The sequence below is a fragment of the Aethalodelphis obliquidens genome, unplaced genomic scaffold (genome assembly GCF_003676395.1).
Source record: "Aethalodelphis obliquidens isolate GAN/ISIS:26980383/991018 unplaced genomic scaffold, ASM367639v1 scaffold83, whole genome shotgun sequence".
In the NCBI taxonomy this organism is placed as follows: Eukaryota; Metazoa; Chordata; class Mammalia; order Artiodactyla; family Delphinidae; genus Aethalodelphis; species Aethalodelphis obliquidens.
Window position 1 is genome coordinate 5,779,522 of NW_020838027.1, and position 17,860 is coordinate 5,797,381.

At 57.5% G+C, this 17,860-nt stretch overlaps 1 protein-coding gene across 9 annotated transcripts; it reads left to right on the forward strand.

Moving 5' to 3' along the window:
- The first annotated feature begins 1,351 nt into the window (after positions 1-1,351).
- On the forward strand, positions 1,352-17,687 carry PLEKHG6 (pleckstrin homology and RhoGEF domain containing G6). 9 transcript variants are annotated; one of them, XM_027093231.1, is made up of 18 exons: positions 1,352-1,469; positions 1,737-1,922; positions 2,644-2,849; positions 3,264-3,398; positions 4,050-4,205; positions 4,778-4,942; positions 5,318-5,413; positions 5,705-5,755; positions 5,983-6,132; positions 6,977-7,087; positions 7,211-7,360; positions 7,544-7,681; positions 7,925-8,044; positions 9,204-9,336; positions 9,454-9,569; positions 15,804-15,949; positions 16,607-17,308; positions 17,507-17,687. In XM_027093231.1, the coding sequence occupies exons 3-18, from the start codon at positions 2,712-2,714 to the stop codon at positions 17,514-17,516; spliced, it is 2,517 nt and encodes an 838-aa protein (XP_026949032.1). In that variant the 5' UTR covers positions 1,352-1,469; positions 1,737-1,922; positions 2,644-2,711; the 3' UTR covers positions 17,517-17,687. The 9 variants fall into 9 exon arrangements, with proteins under 9 accessions (XP_026949032.1, XP_026949034.1, XP_026949036.1 ...); XM_027093233.1 differs by having other exon boundaries at positions 16,616-17,308; XM_027093235.1 differs by lacking the exon at positions 3,264-3,398 and having other exon boundaries at positions 4,011-4,205.
- Positions 17,688-17,860: the final 173 nt, after the last annotated feature.

Sequence of the window (17,860 nt, forward strand, 5' to 3'; positions counted from 1 at the left end):
GGAGAGAGATTGGACACCCTTTCCCCAGTGATACAATGAGAGGATGTCTGTACACTTCACCGCATGGCCATTTTTTAAAATAAATTTATTTATTTATTTTAAATTCATTTTTGGCTGTGTTGGGTCTTCATTGCTGCGCGTGGGCTTTCTCTAGTTGCGGCGAGTGGGGGCTACTCTTTGTTGTGGTGTGCGGGCTTCTCACTGCGGTGGCTTCTCTTGTTGCGGAGCACAGGCTCTAGGTGCGCGGGCCTCAGTAGTTGTGGCTCGTGGGCTCTAGAGCGCAGGCTTGGTAGTTGTGGCGCACGGGCTTACTTGTTCTGCGGCATGTGGGATCTTCCCGGACCAGGGCTCGAACCCGTGTCCCCTGCATTGGCAGGTGGATGCTTAACCACTGCGCCACCAGGGATGTCCCCGCATAGCCATTTTACAGAAGGAAGAACCAGGACAGGGTGGCGGGCTGGAGGCATTCAGGCCTGCTCCCCCCACACTGGGTCTTCAGCTTCATGATTGTGAGAAGACAATGACCACACATCCATGGACACTTCTGATTCCATGTCGGCGTTTCTGTCAGATGATGTGTCCTGATCTGGGAATGTGAAAATGTGCCCTTTATTTTGCTGCCGGCTGTAGGTGCTGGGACGCCCTCCTGAAGCCTTCAATGTGGCTGTTTGCCAGTGAAGAGCGTGGGCGCCCCCATCTGATACCCCTGTCCTCCCAAGCCCCAGACTTGGTTAATGGGAGAAGTGTTGGGTCAGCCTCAGCCTGGCACCAGACGCCATCCTTAGAGCAAAGGTGAAGTCCAATCTTCTACCAGATGGCTGGAGCCGGCAAGCAGAGATAAGGGTCACACTTTGGACTCCACAGCCAGAGGTGGGGGCAGAGCCCCCGGGGTCCGTGAACCCCGACACCCCTTCTGCTGCGGGTCCTGCTCCCCTGCCTGGTTAAAGGAGGAAGACGGGGCCGAGACCAGGGCAGTGGGGGGCTAGTCAGTCACTCACAGCACGCGCAAAGCGAGGTGGGCACCTGCTGCGGGTCACTCAGTCATCACCGCCGCCCGGCCGGGGGGAGGGGGGCGCGGGGGGTTTGCAGCGCGCGAGGGCGGCGGGCAAGCCAGGGTGGGTGGCGACTTCAGGGGCGAGGGGAAGCGGGGAGGGGTCCCTGCGGAGCGAGCCCTCCTCGGCGGGGGAAGGTGGTGGCCGCAGCCCGGGCAGAGCCGCTCGGTCCCCAGGGCCCCATGGGCGCCCACTGCGCCACGGGTCCGGTGCCCGCGGGAGAGGGAGGAGCCAGCCCGAGGCCCCGCCCCTCCGGCCCGCCCCTCCCGGCCCGGCCCCGCGCTGCGCTGTACTGGTCCCGCGGGCCGCTCGGTCCCAGACCTGGCCGGGCCGCGAGGTGGGCATCGCCGGGGGAGCAATCGGCGACCGGGGGGCTGGCAGCGCGGGCAGCGGGCGCCGGGACACCTGCGGACACAGGTGAGTGGCGGGAGGGCGGGGGCGGGGCGCCGGGGCTGTGGGCGCGGGGCCGAGAGAAGGGGAAGCCGGGTCAAAGCTCGGAAAGGACCCCGGGGAGGAAGAGGGACTCAGAGCACTAGGAGGGAGGATTATTGGGAGGGGGCCCGGGAGACAAGGAACGTTGTCCCCTGCTTATAAATCAGAGGAAAAGTAAGGGGCGGGCTGCGCGGGATTCTGGGGCCGCCTGGAGGGAGACCAGCACCTGCTTAGGAGGTCTCTCCTCTCCAGGCCCTGCCGCCCCAGTGAGCGGGTCCTCTATCAGGTTTAGGGGGAGGGGATGGCGCCCCGCGCGCGAGGCTCCCAGCCCCACGGAGGAGTTCCCACTGGCTGGGGAAGACCTAACAGAGCCTGCTTCCCCTCGGCTCGTCTGTAAGGCCAGCGGCCGGATAGCTGTCTGTGGCCTGGAGGGTCCAGGTAAGGGGTGGGGCAAGCTTTTCAGTAAAAGACCAGATAGTAAATATTTCAGACTCTGAAGCCGCTGTGGTCTCTGTCACAGCTAGCAGGAACGTAGTCACAGACAACTGGCCAAGGAGGCGATGTGGCTGTGTTCCCATAACACTTTATTTATGGACATGGGAATTTGAATTTCATATAATCTTCGTATGTTGTGAAATATTATTCTTCTTTTGACTTTTTCCAACTATTTAAACATGTAAAAAACATGCTTAGCTTGTGGGCTGTGCAAAAACAGGTGGCAGGCGGGGCTGCGTCCAACGGGGCCCCTCCAGCTCGCCACCCCAGACACTCATCCCCCACTCCCGTGTTTGGAGGAGGGGAGGGTGTAGCTAGGTGCAAGGGGCATCCTGGATGCCTGGGGGCCTCCAGGAACCGAGGGACCCTTGCTCCCAGCTACTCTTAGGACTTCAGCATCCTTTGAGGCCAGGGTGGGAGCTGGTACCCCAAATGCGCAAATGTGAGGGAAGGGGCATGGTTCCAAGGGGCTTCCTACCCAGCATGTCGGGGTGTGCCCGACCCCCACCAAGTCGTAGATGAGGCAGCTGTGCTCTCCCAGCAAGTAGTCTTGGCCTTCCCTCTCCCCTTCCCTCTCTTCCCCTCCCCCTCCCCTCTCTGTCTCCAGCCTGGCGTTACCCACTGATCAAGGCTGGCCCTTCCATTCCTTATTTTCTCTCTGCAGCCTCAGCGGGTCCCTTTCTCCTGAACATTGGAGTTATGACCCTTGGGAGGTGACCCAGGAGAGAAGGGATGCACGCCTTTGGTCCTCCCAATGGGGGTCGCCTCCAAGGACTGGTGGCCTCCCGCATTGAGACCTATGGGGGCCGGCTTCAGGCCTCCACCCTGAGTACTCCTGGTAGCCTCTATCCCCGAGGAGGCCCCGTGCTGGTGAGTCCAGGCTGTGTCCCAAAGGTGACCGGGGTGGGGCAGGGGGGAGGACACCCAGGCTTTCAAGTCTCTGTCCCCTTGCCAGGCCTTGGACTGCTCTGTTCTTAGCCCGCACCCCTGCCTTCTTTCGTGGGTTGTGAGGGAGAGGATGGCCATGCTGGGCCAGGCTCCCGGGACTCCACACCCATCCCAGACAGATGGGGCAGGTGAGGCAGAGAGCCAGGAGGGGCCAGGCCCTCAGTGCTGTTAGACTGGTCACAGGCACGGAGCTGGTGGGGAAGGTCACCAAACCCAGGGTTTGGCACCTCCCAGACTCCCACCTCTACTTGCGAGGAGCTGGTGGGCTCCTTGAAACCTGCCTCCCTCTGAGTCAGGCCTGGAAGAACAAAGGTTCAAGGTGTTCCTACTCTACAGGTGGGGAGGGGTGTGAGGGCCTGCCCACCTCCACCCCAGCTCCACCCTCCTGGCGGCCTCCAGTGCTACCAAAGAAATGGGCGTGGAGGCGCAGCAGTCTTTCCCTCAGCCTCCAGGCTCTCCCTCCACCTTGAGGTCAGTTCTGCTTCGGCCGAGGGTATCCCCTGCCTGACTGGAGGAGGGTTTGGCCCTGGGAGGCAGCTGAGGGTGGGAAGGGAGACTAGGATGTCTGTGGGGTAAATCAGGCCACGGGCAGATCAAGGAATGTGACCAGGCCTGCCCAGGAGGAGACTTCTGGGCCAGGCCTCAGCTTCGCACACGGAAGGGCAGCCACTCCCAGCTGGAAGGGACATGCCCCGGGGAGGAGGCCGCACGTGTGAGGGCCCCCATCCCCACGTGCGCAGGAGGCTGTGAGGGCCCCAGAATGCGTGTGCACCGGGCACCGTGCAGGCACGGCCGTGGTGCAGGGAGCACACACGGGAGTGGGGCTGGAGGGGGACACCGGGACACACGCAGAACCTGGGCATGTGCGTGCCAGAGTTGCTCTGCACGAGGCCCCTGGGCACCTGGGCCCGGCGGCCCCTGCCTGGCTCAGTGGCCTCCCTGGAAGTGGCTACTGTGACTCAGGGCCAGAGCGGCTCTCACCAAACTGGTTTGAGGGGAGAGGTGAGCCGGCCCAACTTGCTGGTGTAGGGGATGCTGTCCAGAGCCAAGCCAGGCCCCACTGCTTGTCTGGGACTTCTGTGGGGAGAGGACACCCCCAGAACTCCCCCATTCCTCCTCCAGGATCCCAGTGGCCGACACCTCCAAGGCTATGTCCCCTTTACCAAGGGTTCTGGCCCGGCCCGAGGCCTGTCTCCCCTGAGGCTGCGAGAACCAGAGCCTGAGAAGAGGCATGGAGGCCCCTTTGGGGCTGGGACACCTCACTTCCCCAAACTCAAGGTAAGGGGTCCCTCTCCTCCCATCCCCAAGCTCACAGCCTGAGCTGCGACGTCCTCCAGAGACCATCAGAGCTGAGAACATGGGAGCCCCTCCAAGAAGCAGGGTGTGGCTCTGTCTAGAGACCCTCTCAGGGGAGCATCTCTAAGCCAGGCTGCCTCGTAATGATGTCCGTTTGATGGGCAAGTGTCAAAATGTTCCTGAGACCACTGGTTCCCTAAGTGCCGTTCTGGTCTCCACCTGAAGGTCCCTCTGAAGGGTTCTGTCTCAGGAGAGCCCTGGAAGCTATCTTTCTGGTCAGGGAGCCCAGGTCAGACCCCTCTGTCCAGGGACCTTTCTGCAGACAAGGTGCCTCTCCATGCGTGTTCCGGCCACACCCTGTACCCCGTAATCCCAGCCAGGATTGATCCTCGTCCCTCGGGCCTGCAGGTCCTCACTCAAGCTCAGGGCAACTTGCCACCACACACACACACACACACACACACACACACGCACGCACGCACACACGCACGCACACACGCAGCCCTTCCCGGGCCAGGAAGTGGCCAGGACTAATCCCCTCTCGGCGCCCCCAGGAAGTCACCAGAGCCCATCAGCTGGAAATGAGGCTGCACACGTTCAGCATGTTTGGGATGCCCCGCCTGCCCCCAGAGGACCGGCGGCACTGGGAGATCGGAGAGGACGGTGACAGCAGCCTGGCCATTGAGAAGTCCTGGAAGGAGCTGGTGCCTGGACACAAGGTGGGCCCGGGACACAGTGTCTGACCCCGCGGGGTCCTAGACACACACACACACACACACACACACACCCCTCACCTCTGCCCCGGAGGAGGGAAAGGCCTTGGGAAGTGGGGTCTGCAGGGACAGCACTTGGAGGCATCTTGCTGTAACTTCAGATCCCGGCCCCGCCACATACTAGCGAGACCTCGGTCAAGACAGCAAACCTCTCTGCGTCTCGGTCGCCTCCTCTGTGACCTGGGGATAACGCCCCCTACACACTGGAGGATTGGTGGAGGGTTAAAGGCTTTCTGTGCAGTAGATCTGGTAGCATTCAGCAGATGGCATCTGCTGGTCTTGTCATCATTCCCCAGCTGAACCAGCCCTATCCCCACCCAGGAGATGAGCCGGGAGCTCTGCCACCAGCAGGAAGCGCTGTGGGAGCTACTGACCACCGAGCTCATCTATGTGCGGAAGCTCAAGATCATGACGGATGTGAGCCGCCCTACCCCCGCCACATCCCCGGCAGCCCCGCCCCCGGGCCCCATCCTTGGCCCTTTACCGTGTCCCTCGAATCACTCCCCCCACCCGGTTCTCCAGACCGGAAGGGGCACGGCTGTTAGGGAGAAGGGGCAGGACATCAAGATCCCCCTGACCTGAGACCCGCCCGGGGTCTTGGGAGAGAGGCTTGTGGTATGAAGGTGGGGGTGGGGATGCTGTGAAGGGCTGGCTAGGCTGGGGTCTGAGAGGAGGAGGTCAGACGCTGAAAGCCCTCCCTGCATCCAGCTCCTAGCCGCCGGTCTGCTGAACTTGCAACGAGTGGGGCTGCTGACGGAAGTGAGTGGGCACTCGGGGTGTGGGACCCAGGGAGTGGGGGCGGGGTCACAGAGCGGAATTGCAACCCCCATTTACCCTGCCCTCCCCACTCCCCTCCTTGCCCTAGACCCCAAGCAGGCTGCAGGTCCCACCCAGCCCCTGCCACTCGGGCTTAGCCGTCCCTGCCTGCCCACCGCCCGTGCTGCCCGCAGGTCACCTGCCGAGGCATGTTCCGCTCCCTCCTCCAGGTGTCAGCTGAGACCCTGTTTGGAAATGTCCCTAGCCTGATCCGAGCCCACCAGAGCTTTTGGGAAGAAGTGCTGGGGCCCACCCTGGAGGAGACGCGAGCCTCGGGCCAGCCTCTGGACCCGGTCAGCCTGCAAAACGGCTTCCTGTCGGTGAGGCGGGGAGAAGGGCCCCATCTGGATGGGGCAGGACTGGGAGAGCCCCAAGGGGTCCTGTCCGCTGGAATGCTCATACCACTGGCACCCTGCCGTGACTCGAGGGGGTCCAAGGGCACGACCCCTACCCCTAAATACCACCTCACCTCTTCCCTCCATTCCACCAGTATGACCTCTGTCCCGAAGGCTCTTTGGGCTTCTGGAGCCCCCAGAGGGAGGGCAGCTATCTCAGGGAAGGGCTACACCTAAGCTCTCATCGACCACGAAATCTTATGTCCGGGACAGAGACCCATGGACAAGCAGCAGGGGCCAAGCAGCAGGGGCCTAAGCGACTTGTCCCTCAGGGGCCTGGGGAGAGGGGAGTGAAAGGCCACAGGGTACCCAGGGCGTGAAGGGTGATAAGAGAAAGCAAGAGGCCCAGGATCTCACTTCCTCCCAGTTCACTGGCCAGGGAAACGTGGCCTTGCAGAGTTGGATTGGGGTAGAGAGGCAGGGGGACAGTCTCCTGGGGGCCGTTGGTGGCCCTCTTCCCCAGGAGCAGGGCTCTGGGCAAGCCTCAGGTCACCACCCCGTGGCTGGGCTGAAATGGGATCCGCAGTGCCCTGAAAACGGTCCAGCTAAATTATTGATGGCGGGTGAGGTCCAGAGCAGTGGGGCGTGGCAGGGGCTGGGGATGGAGCTCAGAGGGCGGCAGCGGGTCGGCCCCTCGGGACCTCAACTCCTTGGAATCCAGAGAGGGGGGCTGGAAGTGGTGGGGGGTTGGGATTGGCGGGAGCTGGTCTAAGGATCTAGGCCAGGCTCCTTCCCCTGCCCGCTCCCTGCCCCACACCTGTCCCTCCAGTTCAGCCAGCGCTTCCAGCCCTACGTCCTGTACTGCCTGCGAGTGAAGCAGACCATGGCCTACGCCTGGAAGCAGCAGGACAACAACCCTCTCTTCCGCACCTTCCTGCAGGTGGGAGAGGGGCTGCTGGGGAAGGGGGATGCGGCGGACCTTGCTCCAAGGCTGAGGGTATCCCCGGGGCGGGGCAGGAGGGTGGCTTGCAGCCCCCTGACCCCTGCCCACCTTCCCCGGCAGTGGTGTGAGAAGCACAAACGCTCGGGGAGGCAGACGCTGGGGGACCTCCTCATCAAGCCCCACCAGCGCATCACCAAGTACCCACTGCTGCTCCAGGCTGTGCTCAAGAGGAGCCCCGAGGCCCGCGCCCGGGAGGCCCTGACCACCATGGTAGGGGCCACTGGGGCTGTACCCTCGGGAGTTGGGGGCTGGTGAGTGCGGACGCATCTCCAGGGACTCTTGAGGTCTCTTTCCTTACGTGTGTGTGCCGGCGTGGCACTGATGTCGTTGTCTGGGTGGGATGTACAGACGAGGAGCTGAGCTGTCCTCCCTCCACACCCCACCCTCACCTAGATCGCGGCGGTGGAGTCATTCCTCCGACACATCAACAAGCAGGTGCGCCAGCGGGAAGAGCAGGAGAGCTTGGCGGCTGCAGCCCAGCGCATCGGGCCCTACGAGGTCCTGGAGCCGTCCAGCGAGGAGGTGGAGAAGGTGAGAGAGGCGGAGGGAAGGGGGCGTCCAAAAACGCAAAGCCCCCAGGAAAACGGATGAAGCCGAGGCCTGCGGCGGGAGAGGCAGAGGTGCCGTGGGCTGTGTGTGCCCGTCCTTCCTTCCCGAGGGTGAAGGTACCAGGGGCCAGGTGCAAAGGAGTGAAACGAAGGCACTGGGATGCTTCCTGTCCTCCAAGAGGCAGGATGCCCAGCGCCCCGCTCCTGTGCTCTCTGCACCCCTCAGAACCTGCGTCCATTCTCCACGCTGGACCTGACGGCCCCCATGCTGGGGGTTCCTTCTGAGCACACCAGGCAGCTGCTGCTTGAGGGGCCTGCGCGCATGAAGGAGGGACGAGAAGGGAAGGTGAGGGGGCTGTGGGAGGAGCGAAGAAGATGGGAGAGAACTAAGAGAAAGAAGGGAGAGACGGTGGGACACAGGATGCGTCAGAAGGCTGGGAATGGGAGAAGAGGGGTGTGTGTGTGTCTGTGTGTGAGTTTGTGTGTCTGTGTGTGTGTGTCTGTGTGTGTCTATGTGTCTCTGTGTGTATCTGTCTGTGTCTGTGGGTGTCCACATGTCTATGTGTGTGTCTGTATGTGTCTATGTGTGTATGTATGTGTCTGTGTGTGTCTGTGTGTGTGTCTATGTGTGTATCTATGTGTGTGTCTGTGTGTGTGTGTCTGTATCTATGTGTGTCTGTATGTGTGTGTGTATCTATGTGTGTCTGTGTATCTGTGTGTGTGTCTATGTGTGTATCTATGTGTGTCTGTGTCTGTGTGTGTCTGTGTGTGTCTGTGTGTATCTATGTGTGTCTGTCCGTATGTCTATCTGTATGTGTCTACGTGTGTATGTATGTGTCTGTGTGTGTCTGTGTATATCTATGTGTGTGTCTGTATGTGTCTCTGTGTGTCTATGTGTCTCTGTGTGTATTTATGTGTGTCTGTGGGTGTCTGTATGTCTATGTGTGTGTCTGTGTGTGTCTATGTGTGTATCTATGTGTGTCTGTGTGTGTATCTGTGTGTGTGTCTGTGTGTGTCTCTGTGTGTATCTATGTGTGTCTGTGTGTGTCTATGTGTGTGTCTTTGTGTGTGTCTGTGTCTGTGTGTGTCTGTGTCTGTGTGTGTCTCTGTGTCTGTGTGTGTCTCTGTGCGTGTCTGTGTGTGTGTCTGTGTGTGTCTGTGTGTGTCTTTGTGTGTGTGTCTGTGTCTGTGTGTATCTGTGTGTGTGTCTCTGTGCGTGTCTGTGTGTGTGTCTGTGTCTATGTGTGTCTGTGTGTGTCTTTGTGTGTGTGTCTGTGCGTGTTGGGAAGGGGACGTGGTTCTGGCTTTGCTCTGCTTGCTGGCATGGCCCTGAGTCAGCCACTTTCCTACCTGTAAAGTGAGAGATGGGCCCAAAGCAGCACGGCTCCCAGCTGTCCTATCCCACAGCTCTGCACCCGCCCACACACCCATGCGTGAGCCCCGACCCCTGTCCCGCCTGCTCCCTGCTCCAGCTGACCCTCGTCTCTCTCTTCGCTTGCCCCCAGCTGGATGTGTACCTGTTCCTCTTCTCTGATGTGCTCTTGGTGACCAAGCCCCTTCGCAGGACAGACAAAGCCAAGGTTATCCGCCCGCCCCTCATGCTGGAGAAGCTTGTGTGCCGACCGCTCCGAGATCCGAGTATGTCTTTCCTGGGGGGAGCTTTTCCTTCTCCCTTCCCATCGGCTGGAGAAGGAGAGGTTGGGAAGGGGATCAGATAAAGTCCAGCCCTGGAAGCAGACCTTCTCCTCCACCCAGGCAGCTTCCTGCTTATCCACCTCACCGAATTACAGTGTGTCTCCAGCGCCCTCACTGTGCACTGTCCCAGCGCTGCAGACCGTGCCGTGTGGCTGGAGAGGACCCAGCAGGCCCAGGTATGTGAAGCCAGGTGTGGGAGCAGGGGGATGGCGGGGCCCCGGAGCTCAGATCCGGTGCACAAGAGTGGAGGAAGGGGAGAGAGAGGGTGGGGTGCACACAGCTTCAGACTGGACCTCCTGCCCCTCCGGTGCACCCTCGAGAGGGAGACACAGCCTTGACCAACCTTAAGAGCATGGAAGAGGGACTTCCCTGATGGTCCAGTGGTTAGGACTCCACGCTTTCACTGCCGAGGGTGCAGGTTCAATCCCTGGTCAGGGAACTAAGATCCTGCAAACTGCATGGTGTGGCCAAAAAAAAAAAAGTATGAAGGAAAAGAGCACAGAAGAAAGCCTTTGGCCAGCTAGGGGACCAGTCCCTGGGAGAGCCGAGAGAGCCTCCCCTGAAGGTTCCGAGGCTGTGAAACAATTAACTGCTGAACTTGAGCTTCCGTTCGGCGAACATGAACGGGGCACCTGCTGGTGCGCACAGGCTGGGTGCTGGGGAATCAGAAAAGCATATAATGCCATTTCTTCCCTCACAGAATACACGCTGCAGCCTAGCTAGACAGACAAGTATACAAATAACAGAAACGTGTGGACGGAATGGAGTTAGGACAGGGAAGGGAGTGGCTCACTCGGTCTGGTGGGTTGGTTGGGAGAGGGACAGTGCAGAGAACAGAGATGCCTCCGAGGACAGAGGAGGCTTCGCCGAGGAGCTACTTTCTGAGCACCGCGGGCGGATATCTAGGAGCACGTCAGGGGAACAAGGTGGGCAGGAAAGGCATTCCAGATGGAGAGCAGAGTGTGCGAAGGTCGGAAATCGGAAGCAGTTGTGTGTGTTGAGTGCACCGTCAGCTGAGTGGTTGGCGTTACCGGGGCAGCACAACGGCAGAGAGGCCAGGAGGGAGGTGCTACCAGATCGTGCCCGTCCCTGGATGCCGTGCCGGGGAACTTGAACTTTGTCCTGCAAGTGACACAGAGGCGGTAAAAATGTTAACTAGTGGAGTGGAGTGATGCGGGGGGCAGATTTATGCAAGAAAAGCCCAAGGAGTTCAAAAGGAGGGAGACCCGGATGGGGCCATATTGGTTACTGCTTTGGTGCCGTAAAGCAACAGAAACATTCCCTCACGGTTCTGGAGGCGGGAAGTTGAAAATCAACATGGCAGCCGGGCAATGCTTCCTCTCCATGGCTCTAGGGGAGCATCCTTCCCGGCTTCTTCTGGCTCCTGGGGGCTCCAGGTGTTGCTTAGCCTACGGCAGCATCACTCCACTCTCTGCCTCTATCTTCACGTGGTCTTCCTCTCCATGTGTCTCTGTGTCCCAACCTCCCTTTCCTGTCTCTTAGTAAGACACCAGTCATTAACCCAAAATCCAGGATGACCTCATCTTGAGATCCTGCACTGAGGGTCTATGCACATCTGCAAAGACCCTTTTTCCAAACAAGGCCACTCACATTCACAGATTCTGGGGGTCAGGACCTAGACCCATCTTTCTGGGGCCACTATTCAACCCACTACAGGAGCAGAATTGCCAAAGAAGAGGGAAGATTTGAGTTGGACTTTAAGGATGGGGAAGACCCTGAGCAGAAGACTCAAGGGAGAAATTGGGTTGGATTTATTTGGGGGACAACCAGCATGTCTGTCTGAGTCTGGAGGGAAGGGTTTTGTGTGGAGCCAGTGATGAAACGCCAAGTTCTAGGGGACCCCAGGGCCTGTAGAAGAGGGTGGGCTGGACGAGACTGAATTGAATTGGGTTGGCAAGTTGACACCAGAGCCACCATAGATTCTTTGAGCAAGGGAAGGCCATGGTGAAATCCATGTGTTTTGTCTTGAATTGTCAGGTGGCAATGTGACAGGTGGGCTGGGGGCAGGAGAGATTGGTGGCAGGAGATTTCCCGTACTAGTTTGGGTATGAAACATAGAGGTTGAGTGCCACGGCCTTAGGGACATGGTGCAAAAAAAGAAGAAAAGAACAAGAAAGGAGCTGAAGAAGAAAGAAGAGACAGGTGAGCCTTAGGGAGACCGATAGAAGCCTCTACCGAGCCCATGGTTCAGACCCCAGCTCTGCCTCTTACTAGCCGGGTGACCTTGGGTGAGTTATGTGGCCTCCCTAGTCTTCCGTTTCTTCACCTGCAAAATGGATATAAATAATAACAGTCCTTGTCTCATAGGGAAGATTCAAAGAAACCATTCAGATTAAGTAGGCAACTTGGTGCCTCGGTAACTCAGGTCCACAAGGACAAAGGATGACTTGCTTCCGACGTTCTTGTGTGAAAGGCTGCTTTGGCAATGACAACAGAAATCATTAGAAAGGGAAACCTGTTTGTCTAGTTGTTGCTTCCTGGGTGGCGTGGGGCATGGGTAGCAAGGTTTACTTTTAAACAGAAGCACTTTGGAAATGAGGTAATGGGAGACAGCCAAGTGGAGACCTTTCAGGGGTTTGTGGAAACACAGACTAGAGTTCAGGCGAGAAATGAGGGTGAACTATGAAAATCGCTAAGAGAGCAGATCCTAAAAGTTCTTTTCGCAAGGAAAAATATGTGACGACGGTGACGAATGTTCACTAGACGTCGTGTGGATCACTTCATATGTACACAAATGTGGAATCATTATGTTGTACACGTGAAACTAATCTGTCAATTACACCTCAATTTTTTATAAAAAGAAGAGGCATTTTGAACAAGTTAAATCATAGTGTAGACGATTTCTAAAGAATGCAACTGCACTATTTTTAAAGAGTTTAAATCAAACTCTTTACTCATAGGACTTGCTTTAATGAGCAGATTATAATGATTTGTCGTTTGCACATCAGGTAATTAGGGCTTTGAAACTTTGGAGGATGCGTAAAAACAGTCTTGTCCTTTAAACAATTTTAAGCATTCTTCCCACAGTCTTACCTATGGCATCGTATCAAGATGTGGAGAGCTTATTCGAGAAAAGGAAAACCAGAGCTTAGTCTCTGTTTAAACACTGTATTTAAAGATTCGGAATTATGAGAGTAAAAAATAAATAGGAGGTTTATGCCATTAAAAAAAAAAAAGAAAGAAAAAAGGATGAAAGATCTTGAACCTCAAGATCTTGTGTCCTCCAGCCCATCGGGGCTGTCATTTCCTTGGATACCTAAACACGATGGTGACAGCGCCCAGGAAGCCAGAGGTAGGGGACAGGGTGTGGGTCATCTGCCCTGACCCCTGCTCCAGGCCGGATCAGAGTCCCCTCTCTCTTTGCAGTGGGGCCTCCCCTCTACACCACCGCCCCCCAGCCCAAGAAGAGACCCCCCACCTTCTCCTTAGAACCCCCAGGGGAACCACTAAAGATTGCTGGTATTTTATTACACGAACTAATCTAGCCCCCAGGAGTTTTACTCCACGCTAACTGAGGTAGAGAAGGCATTTCCGATACCTAACCAAGCAGCGCACTAGCTCCCCGCGTCCCCTTGCAAAACCAAGAACCCTGAAACTTTGAAATGAGATTGTCCTGCTGCTGCCTCACACCAAAGTCTTAGGGAAAATCCTTTTCGCAGTTCCCACCAGTCCTTGTAAACTGAAGAGGGCCGTAGCATACCTACTGATCCTAGGGGTCAGGGTGTTTTTTCTCCGCCTTACAGAATCGTACATAGGTAGATTATTCCTAGCGGGTCTGGCTCTGTGGCTTCAGCTTTTAGAGAAAATGAGCTTCTCAAGAGGAGAGACACTGAATCTTGGGAAATGCCCACGTTTAGGGGCTGGGAAGAGGAAAATGAACCAGTGCTGGGAACAAGGAGCTATCAGAGACGAGGCCAAGACGTGAACGGAGGAAAGAGGTGGGCTCGGAGGGCCCGCAGCCCAGCTCTCACTCATTATCTGCGTCAATTCTCTCAGCTCCGGCCCCACCTGGGAACTGCAGGGATAATGGGAACCACCTTGCAGGACAGACGGGAGAGTTATGTTTGTAAGCTGCTTGACACGCGCCCAGCACTTAATGGGGGTTCCATACATGTTTATTGTTGTCAACTTTAGAAGATGCCAACATCTTCTAAAGGCCGGGGGTGCCTGGCCGAGGGCACCTTCAAGAGATGGTTTTCGTCCGTGATGGGAGACTTGGGGAGGGCAGCGGGTGAATTTGGGAGCCGCTCCAGGGGCAGCAGGGAGAGGAGGCATTTCCTCCCAAGGCTTCAGTTCCCCACCGGGGCAAAGGAAGAAGAACCATGGCGTCGGGGGAGCCCTCCCTTTTCCCGGCTTTGTGGGGCTGTCGCATTCAAGCCCAGGCACCAGTTTCCTCTTCCTTTCCCACCCTGCCCCCAACACGTCTCTCCTCTTACCCAAGCTGTGAAAATCCTCCCAGGGTTGCTAGAGAGCCTTTGGGGTGGCCGGGGGCCCTTCAAACATCCCGGTCCCTGGTACCTGAGGTGTCAGGTCCTCCATCCCCACCCCACCCCTTGCCTCCCTGCTTCTTCCCAGGTGGGTCCACGGGAGAGTTTAGTGGAAATGCTTGTATGGGACAGATGTTCCTTCCAGACCACCCCCCAGCTGCCTTCCTCCCAGTTCTTTTCCTCCACACACCATCTCTATCCTGGACATCCCAAAGATAAACTTGAACTTGAGTCATATGGGGCCAAAGGGCATCTCAGCCGGCTGCCCCAGCCCCACCCCGGCCCCAAGAGCGGCTCCTCCCACCCTCGTTACTCTGCACAGCTGGGAGATGTGGAAAAGGTCACAGGACCTGGCCTGGTGTGCTGGTCTCCTGCCCCCAGACACCATCATCCCTGGCTCTGGCCGACAGAGCAAGTCTTGTGAGACTGCTGAGAATCCTTGCAGGAGACAGTGACTGGGAAGCCAGGCAGGAAAATTGGAAATACAAGCCTGAGGTCATTTTCCTGTCCCTGTTCGTCCTTTTCTCCAACACGTCTCTTGTACAGACCCAGCTACCCCCCACCCCGTTGTGTTTCTGGAGGGGCTTTGGGAAGGTCCAGAGTTGCCTAAGAATTGCTGGTTCATACACCTGAAGGGGGTGGGGGGAGGGGCACATTCAAATTACTTAATAACCAGAATGGAATGGGCATCAACCAATCAGAGAATGGGCATCAACCAATCAGAGAGTATTGGCATCAACCAATAGAGCTTGGGGAGGCAGGGGGTGGGGTGGTGGTGGTGGTGGTGGTGGTGGTCCTAGAGGCCCCCTGCTGTGCCAGATGTTATCCCTCTGCTGCTGGATCTTGGAGGGCAGGGTAGTCCTGGTGAAGGAAGGTGGGAGGCTTGGGCAGTAGCCCTTTGCTCACCAGCATGAAAGTACTTCAATATGTGCACAATGATAAGGCCATTCCAGCCAGTGCTGGTACCAGCGCCGCCCCCAGTAGCCTCCACCACCTCTTTTTGCCAGGCCTCCGCCTTTGGCCTCTCCGAGGGTTCCCTTGCCATCCCTCCCCTCCCCCAAGAGAAAGTTGTCCTTTGGTAATTCCTGACCCTTTCTAAGGCTGCCCTTGAAAAATAGTGCAGTTACTGAACTAGGACTCACAGAGAAAGACCCAGCCCCAATTCTGCTTCTCTCTACCTGTGCGCCCTGGACCAAGTCCACTCATCTTTCTAAGTCTTGTTTCCCCATCTGTAAAACTGGCTAATACACTGCAGGCTGATGGTGCGTGTCAAATGACCGCCTGCGTGTAGAGGTGCTTCATAAACCACTTCTCAGATATTACTATCTTATTCCGGTGGCGCCTGTATGAAAATGCTAAGGAAGACAAAATATAATGTATATCCTCTCTCCATTCCTCTTGGGATGGTCTTGTTGTCAACTCTGAAGGACAACAAAGTCCTCAACCCAGGACAAAGCCTGCCCCTGCCCACCCTGGTGGTAGGAGAAAGAGTAACCTGAGGGCCCAGCATCATTCAGAGCAATTATGCCACCATCACCACCAATCAGGGAGGACTTCCTGAAGGAAGAAACAGACCAGACCTTGGCTTGCCAAGGGGATGTGAGAGGCAGGAAGAACGTACAAGTAGGAAAAGGGGCCTTATGTTTACCCCACACATCCTAGGACCAGCTCAAGAGTTCAAATACTGGCTCCGTCCTACTTTCCCGCAGCATGACCGTGGCAGTTACTTAACCTCAGAGTCTCTGTTTCTCAGGAGTAAAGTAGGAGCAAAAAAGTCTGCCTCATAGGGCGGCGGTGGCGAAGAGAAAGCGAGATAATGCATGTAAAGCACTTAGCATGGTGCCTGGCATACAGCAGGTGCTCAATAAATGAGAGCTCTTAATGAAAGTATCCCCACCCCAGGCCACCCTGCAAAAGCTGAAGGCAGAGGAGTACATCCAACAGAAGAGGGAGCTCCTGGCCCTCTATCAGGACCGGAACGGGGAGTCCCCAGGCCCCAGGCCCTCCATGCCTTTGGTGGAAGGCTCTGAGAGCAGCACAGAGGGAAGGTAAGACCTACAGGGCGTACAAGGCCTCCCAGAGGAGGGGGGCTGCAGGCAGGGAGGGAGGGCAGAGGAGCCCACAAGGTTGGGAAATGGTATTACAGCTTTTGGGGGGACGGGGACCAGACTGAGGAACCCAGGCTACAGGTTGACACCAGCCGTGCGAAAGGCCACATGAGACAGCCTATGGGGTTAGCCAGCCTAGGGCTGGCACAGGGTGAAGGAAACAGGCACGAGAGGCACAAATTCCCTGAGAGAATCAGGTTCCCCAGGCCGGGGATGGAGAGTGAAGGCCAGTATGGGTTTGCGGAATGTCAGAGCTGCAGGGACCCGGCTAGTTCAAATCCCCAGAGAGCGTGAGAGTTTCACCCAAAATAACAGCTGTTGAGCAGCACGGTTATAGAGAAAAAAAGACTCCATCACTGGGGGATAACCTAGGGGAGCTCAGGAAGCACTCAGCAGATACTTGATAACAAGTTTCTGGACTGAGTGCAGGGGCTAAAATGCCTTAAAGGAGCTTATAGTCTAGCCAGTGAGTCAGTGCAGTGTAAAAGTGATACCAAAATAAGTTTGGAGGAGGGCCCATTTCTGGATGGAGGGATCAAGGGAGACTCCCTGGACTTGAACTTGATCCCTCAGCATCTGACTCTGACCATTTGCTAGTAACTGTAGGACTCCTGGGTCCTCGATCGTCATCCCCCAGCTGGTGGTGACGGAAGACACAGATGAAGATGCTCCCTTGGTACCAGATGATATCTCGGACTCTGGCTATGGCACTCTGGTCCCAGGCTCCCCCAAGGCGTCCCACTTTCTGCCAAACCGTCTACGCTCCAAGGTCCTTCGGCGGGACCCTCGCCGCACCTTCTCCACCTTGGACCTCCGAGATGTTCCTTTGCATCTCCAGCCTCCTGACCCCCAAGCTCCCCAACGCCGAAGCACCCCTGAACTGCCAGAGGCAAGTGTCCAGAAAGGAGACAGCCTTCCCAGGGGAGACCCACCGACCTGGTCTGAGGAAGAAGGCGGGACCTCGGTTGGAGAGAATGTGGTAGTGGAAACCTTACATAGGGCCCTACTTCGGTGGCAGCTCTCCCCCTCCCTGACCCACACTGACTCTTCTGGGGAAAGCCCCTGGGAATCCTCAGGGGACGAGGAAGAGGGGCCCTTCCTGGGACCCGGCTACAGCCCCTCCCCTCACCCGCTCCGGGCCGAGGACATGCTCCGAGAGATCCGGGAGGAACTGGCCAGCCAAAGGATTGAGAGAGTCCCCGAGCCTGGGGACAGCAGACCTCGGAAGCTGACTCGGGTCCAACTGCAGAGGATGCGGGGGCTTCACGTCATACGCCTGGACACGCCCCTGTCCGCATCGTAAGTGCAGAAGGGAAGCTGGCGTGGGATGGAGCGGAGGGGAAGGCCAGTATGGAGCCAGAGGGGATGCCGGGGCAGGGGGTTGGCGGGACAACACAGGAGGGCAGGACCAGAGGGGGGGTCATGGCGGGGAGGGGCCTTTAGCTTCACTCTTCACCCCATGTCTGCCTACCTGACACCTGCCTCTTGCCTTTGCAGAGAGGTGTGAGGGAATACCTCCGTAAGAGTGCTGGTCACCACCTCCACCCCTGGATTCTACCTCAAGGACACTTCCCCAGGCACCCTGCCCTTCCTGCTCTGAGGACTTTGGGGATCAAGAGCTGTACACCGATGTGTCACAGACACACCAGAGTCCCACATAAAGTTGTGCATAAAGATGGCCGTCCAACCAGCACTAGATGAGGGCGGGGCAAAGAGAACCTGGCGGGCGAGGAGTCACAGACTGAGCACAGGTGACTCCTCTGTTACTGGGCTGCACGAGGGTGAGGTATCCCCCCGCCCCCCTACTCCGCCAGGATCACGGCCCCGGCCCCGCCTCCCACCACGCAGAAA

Bases quoted from the DNA above. Each gene is read 5' to 3' on its own strand.
- PLEKHG6 (XM_027093231.1), top strand. From the start codon at position 2,712: ATGCACGCCTTTGGTCCTCCCAATGGGGGTCGCCTCCAAGGACTGGTG. The intron at 2,850-3,263 runs GTGAGTCCAGGC...CCTACTCTACAG, and splicing joins CCCGAGGAGGCCCCGTGCTG to GTGGGGAGGGGTGTGAGGGC. The intron at 9,337-9,453 runs GTATGTCTTTCC...TCCTCCACCCAG, and splicing joins CCGACCGCTCCGAGATCCGA to GCAGCTTCCTGCTTATCCAC.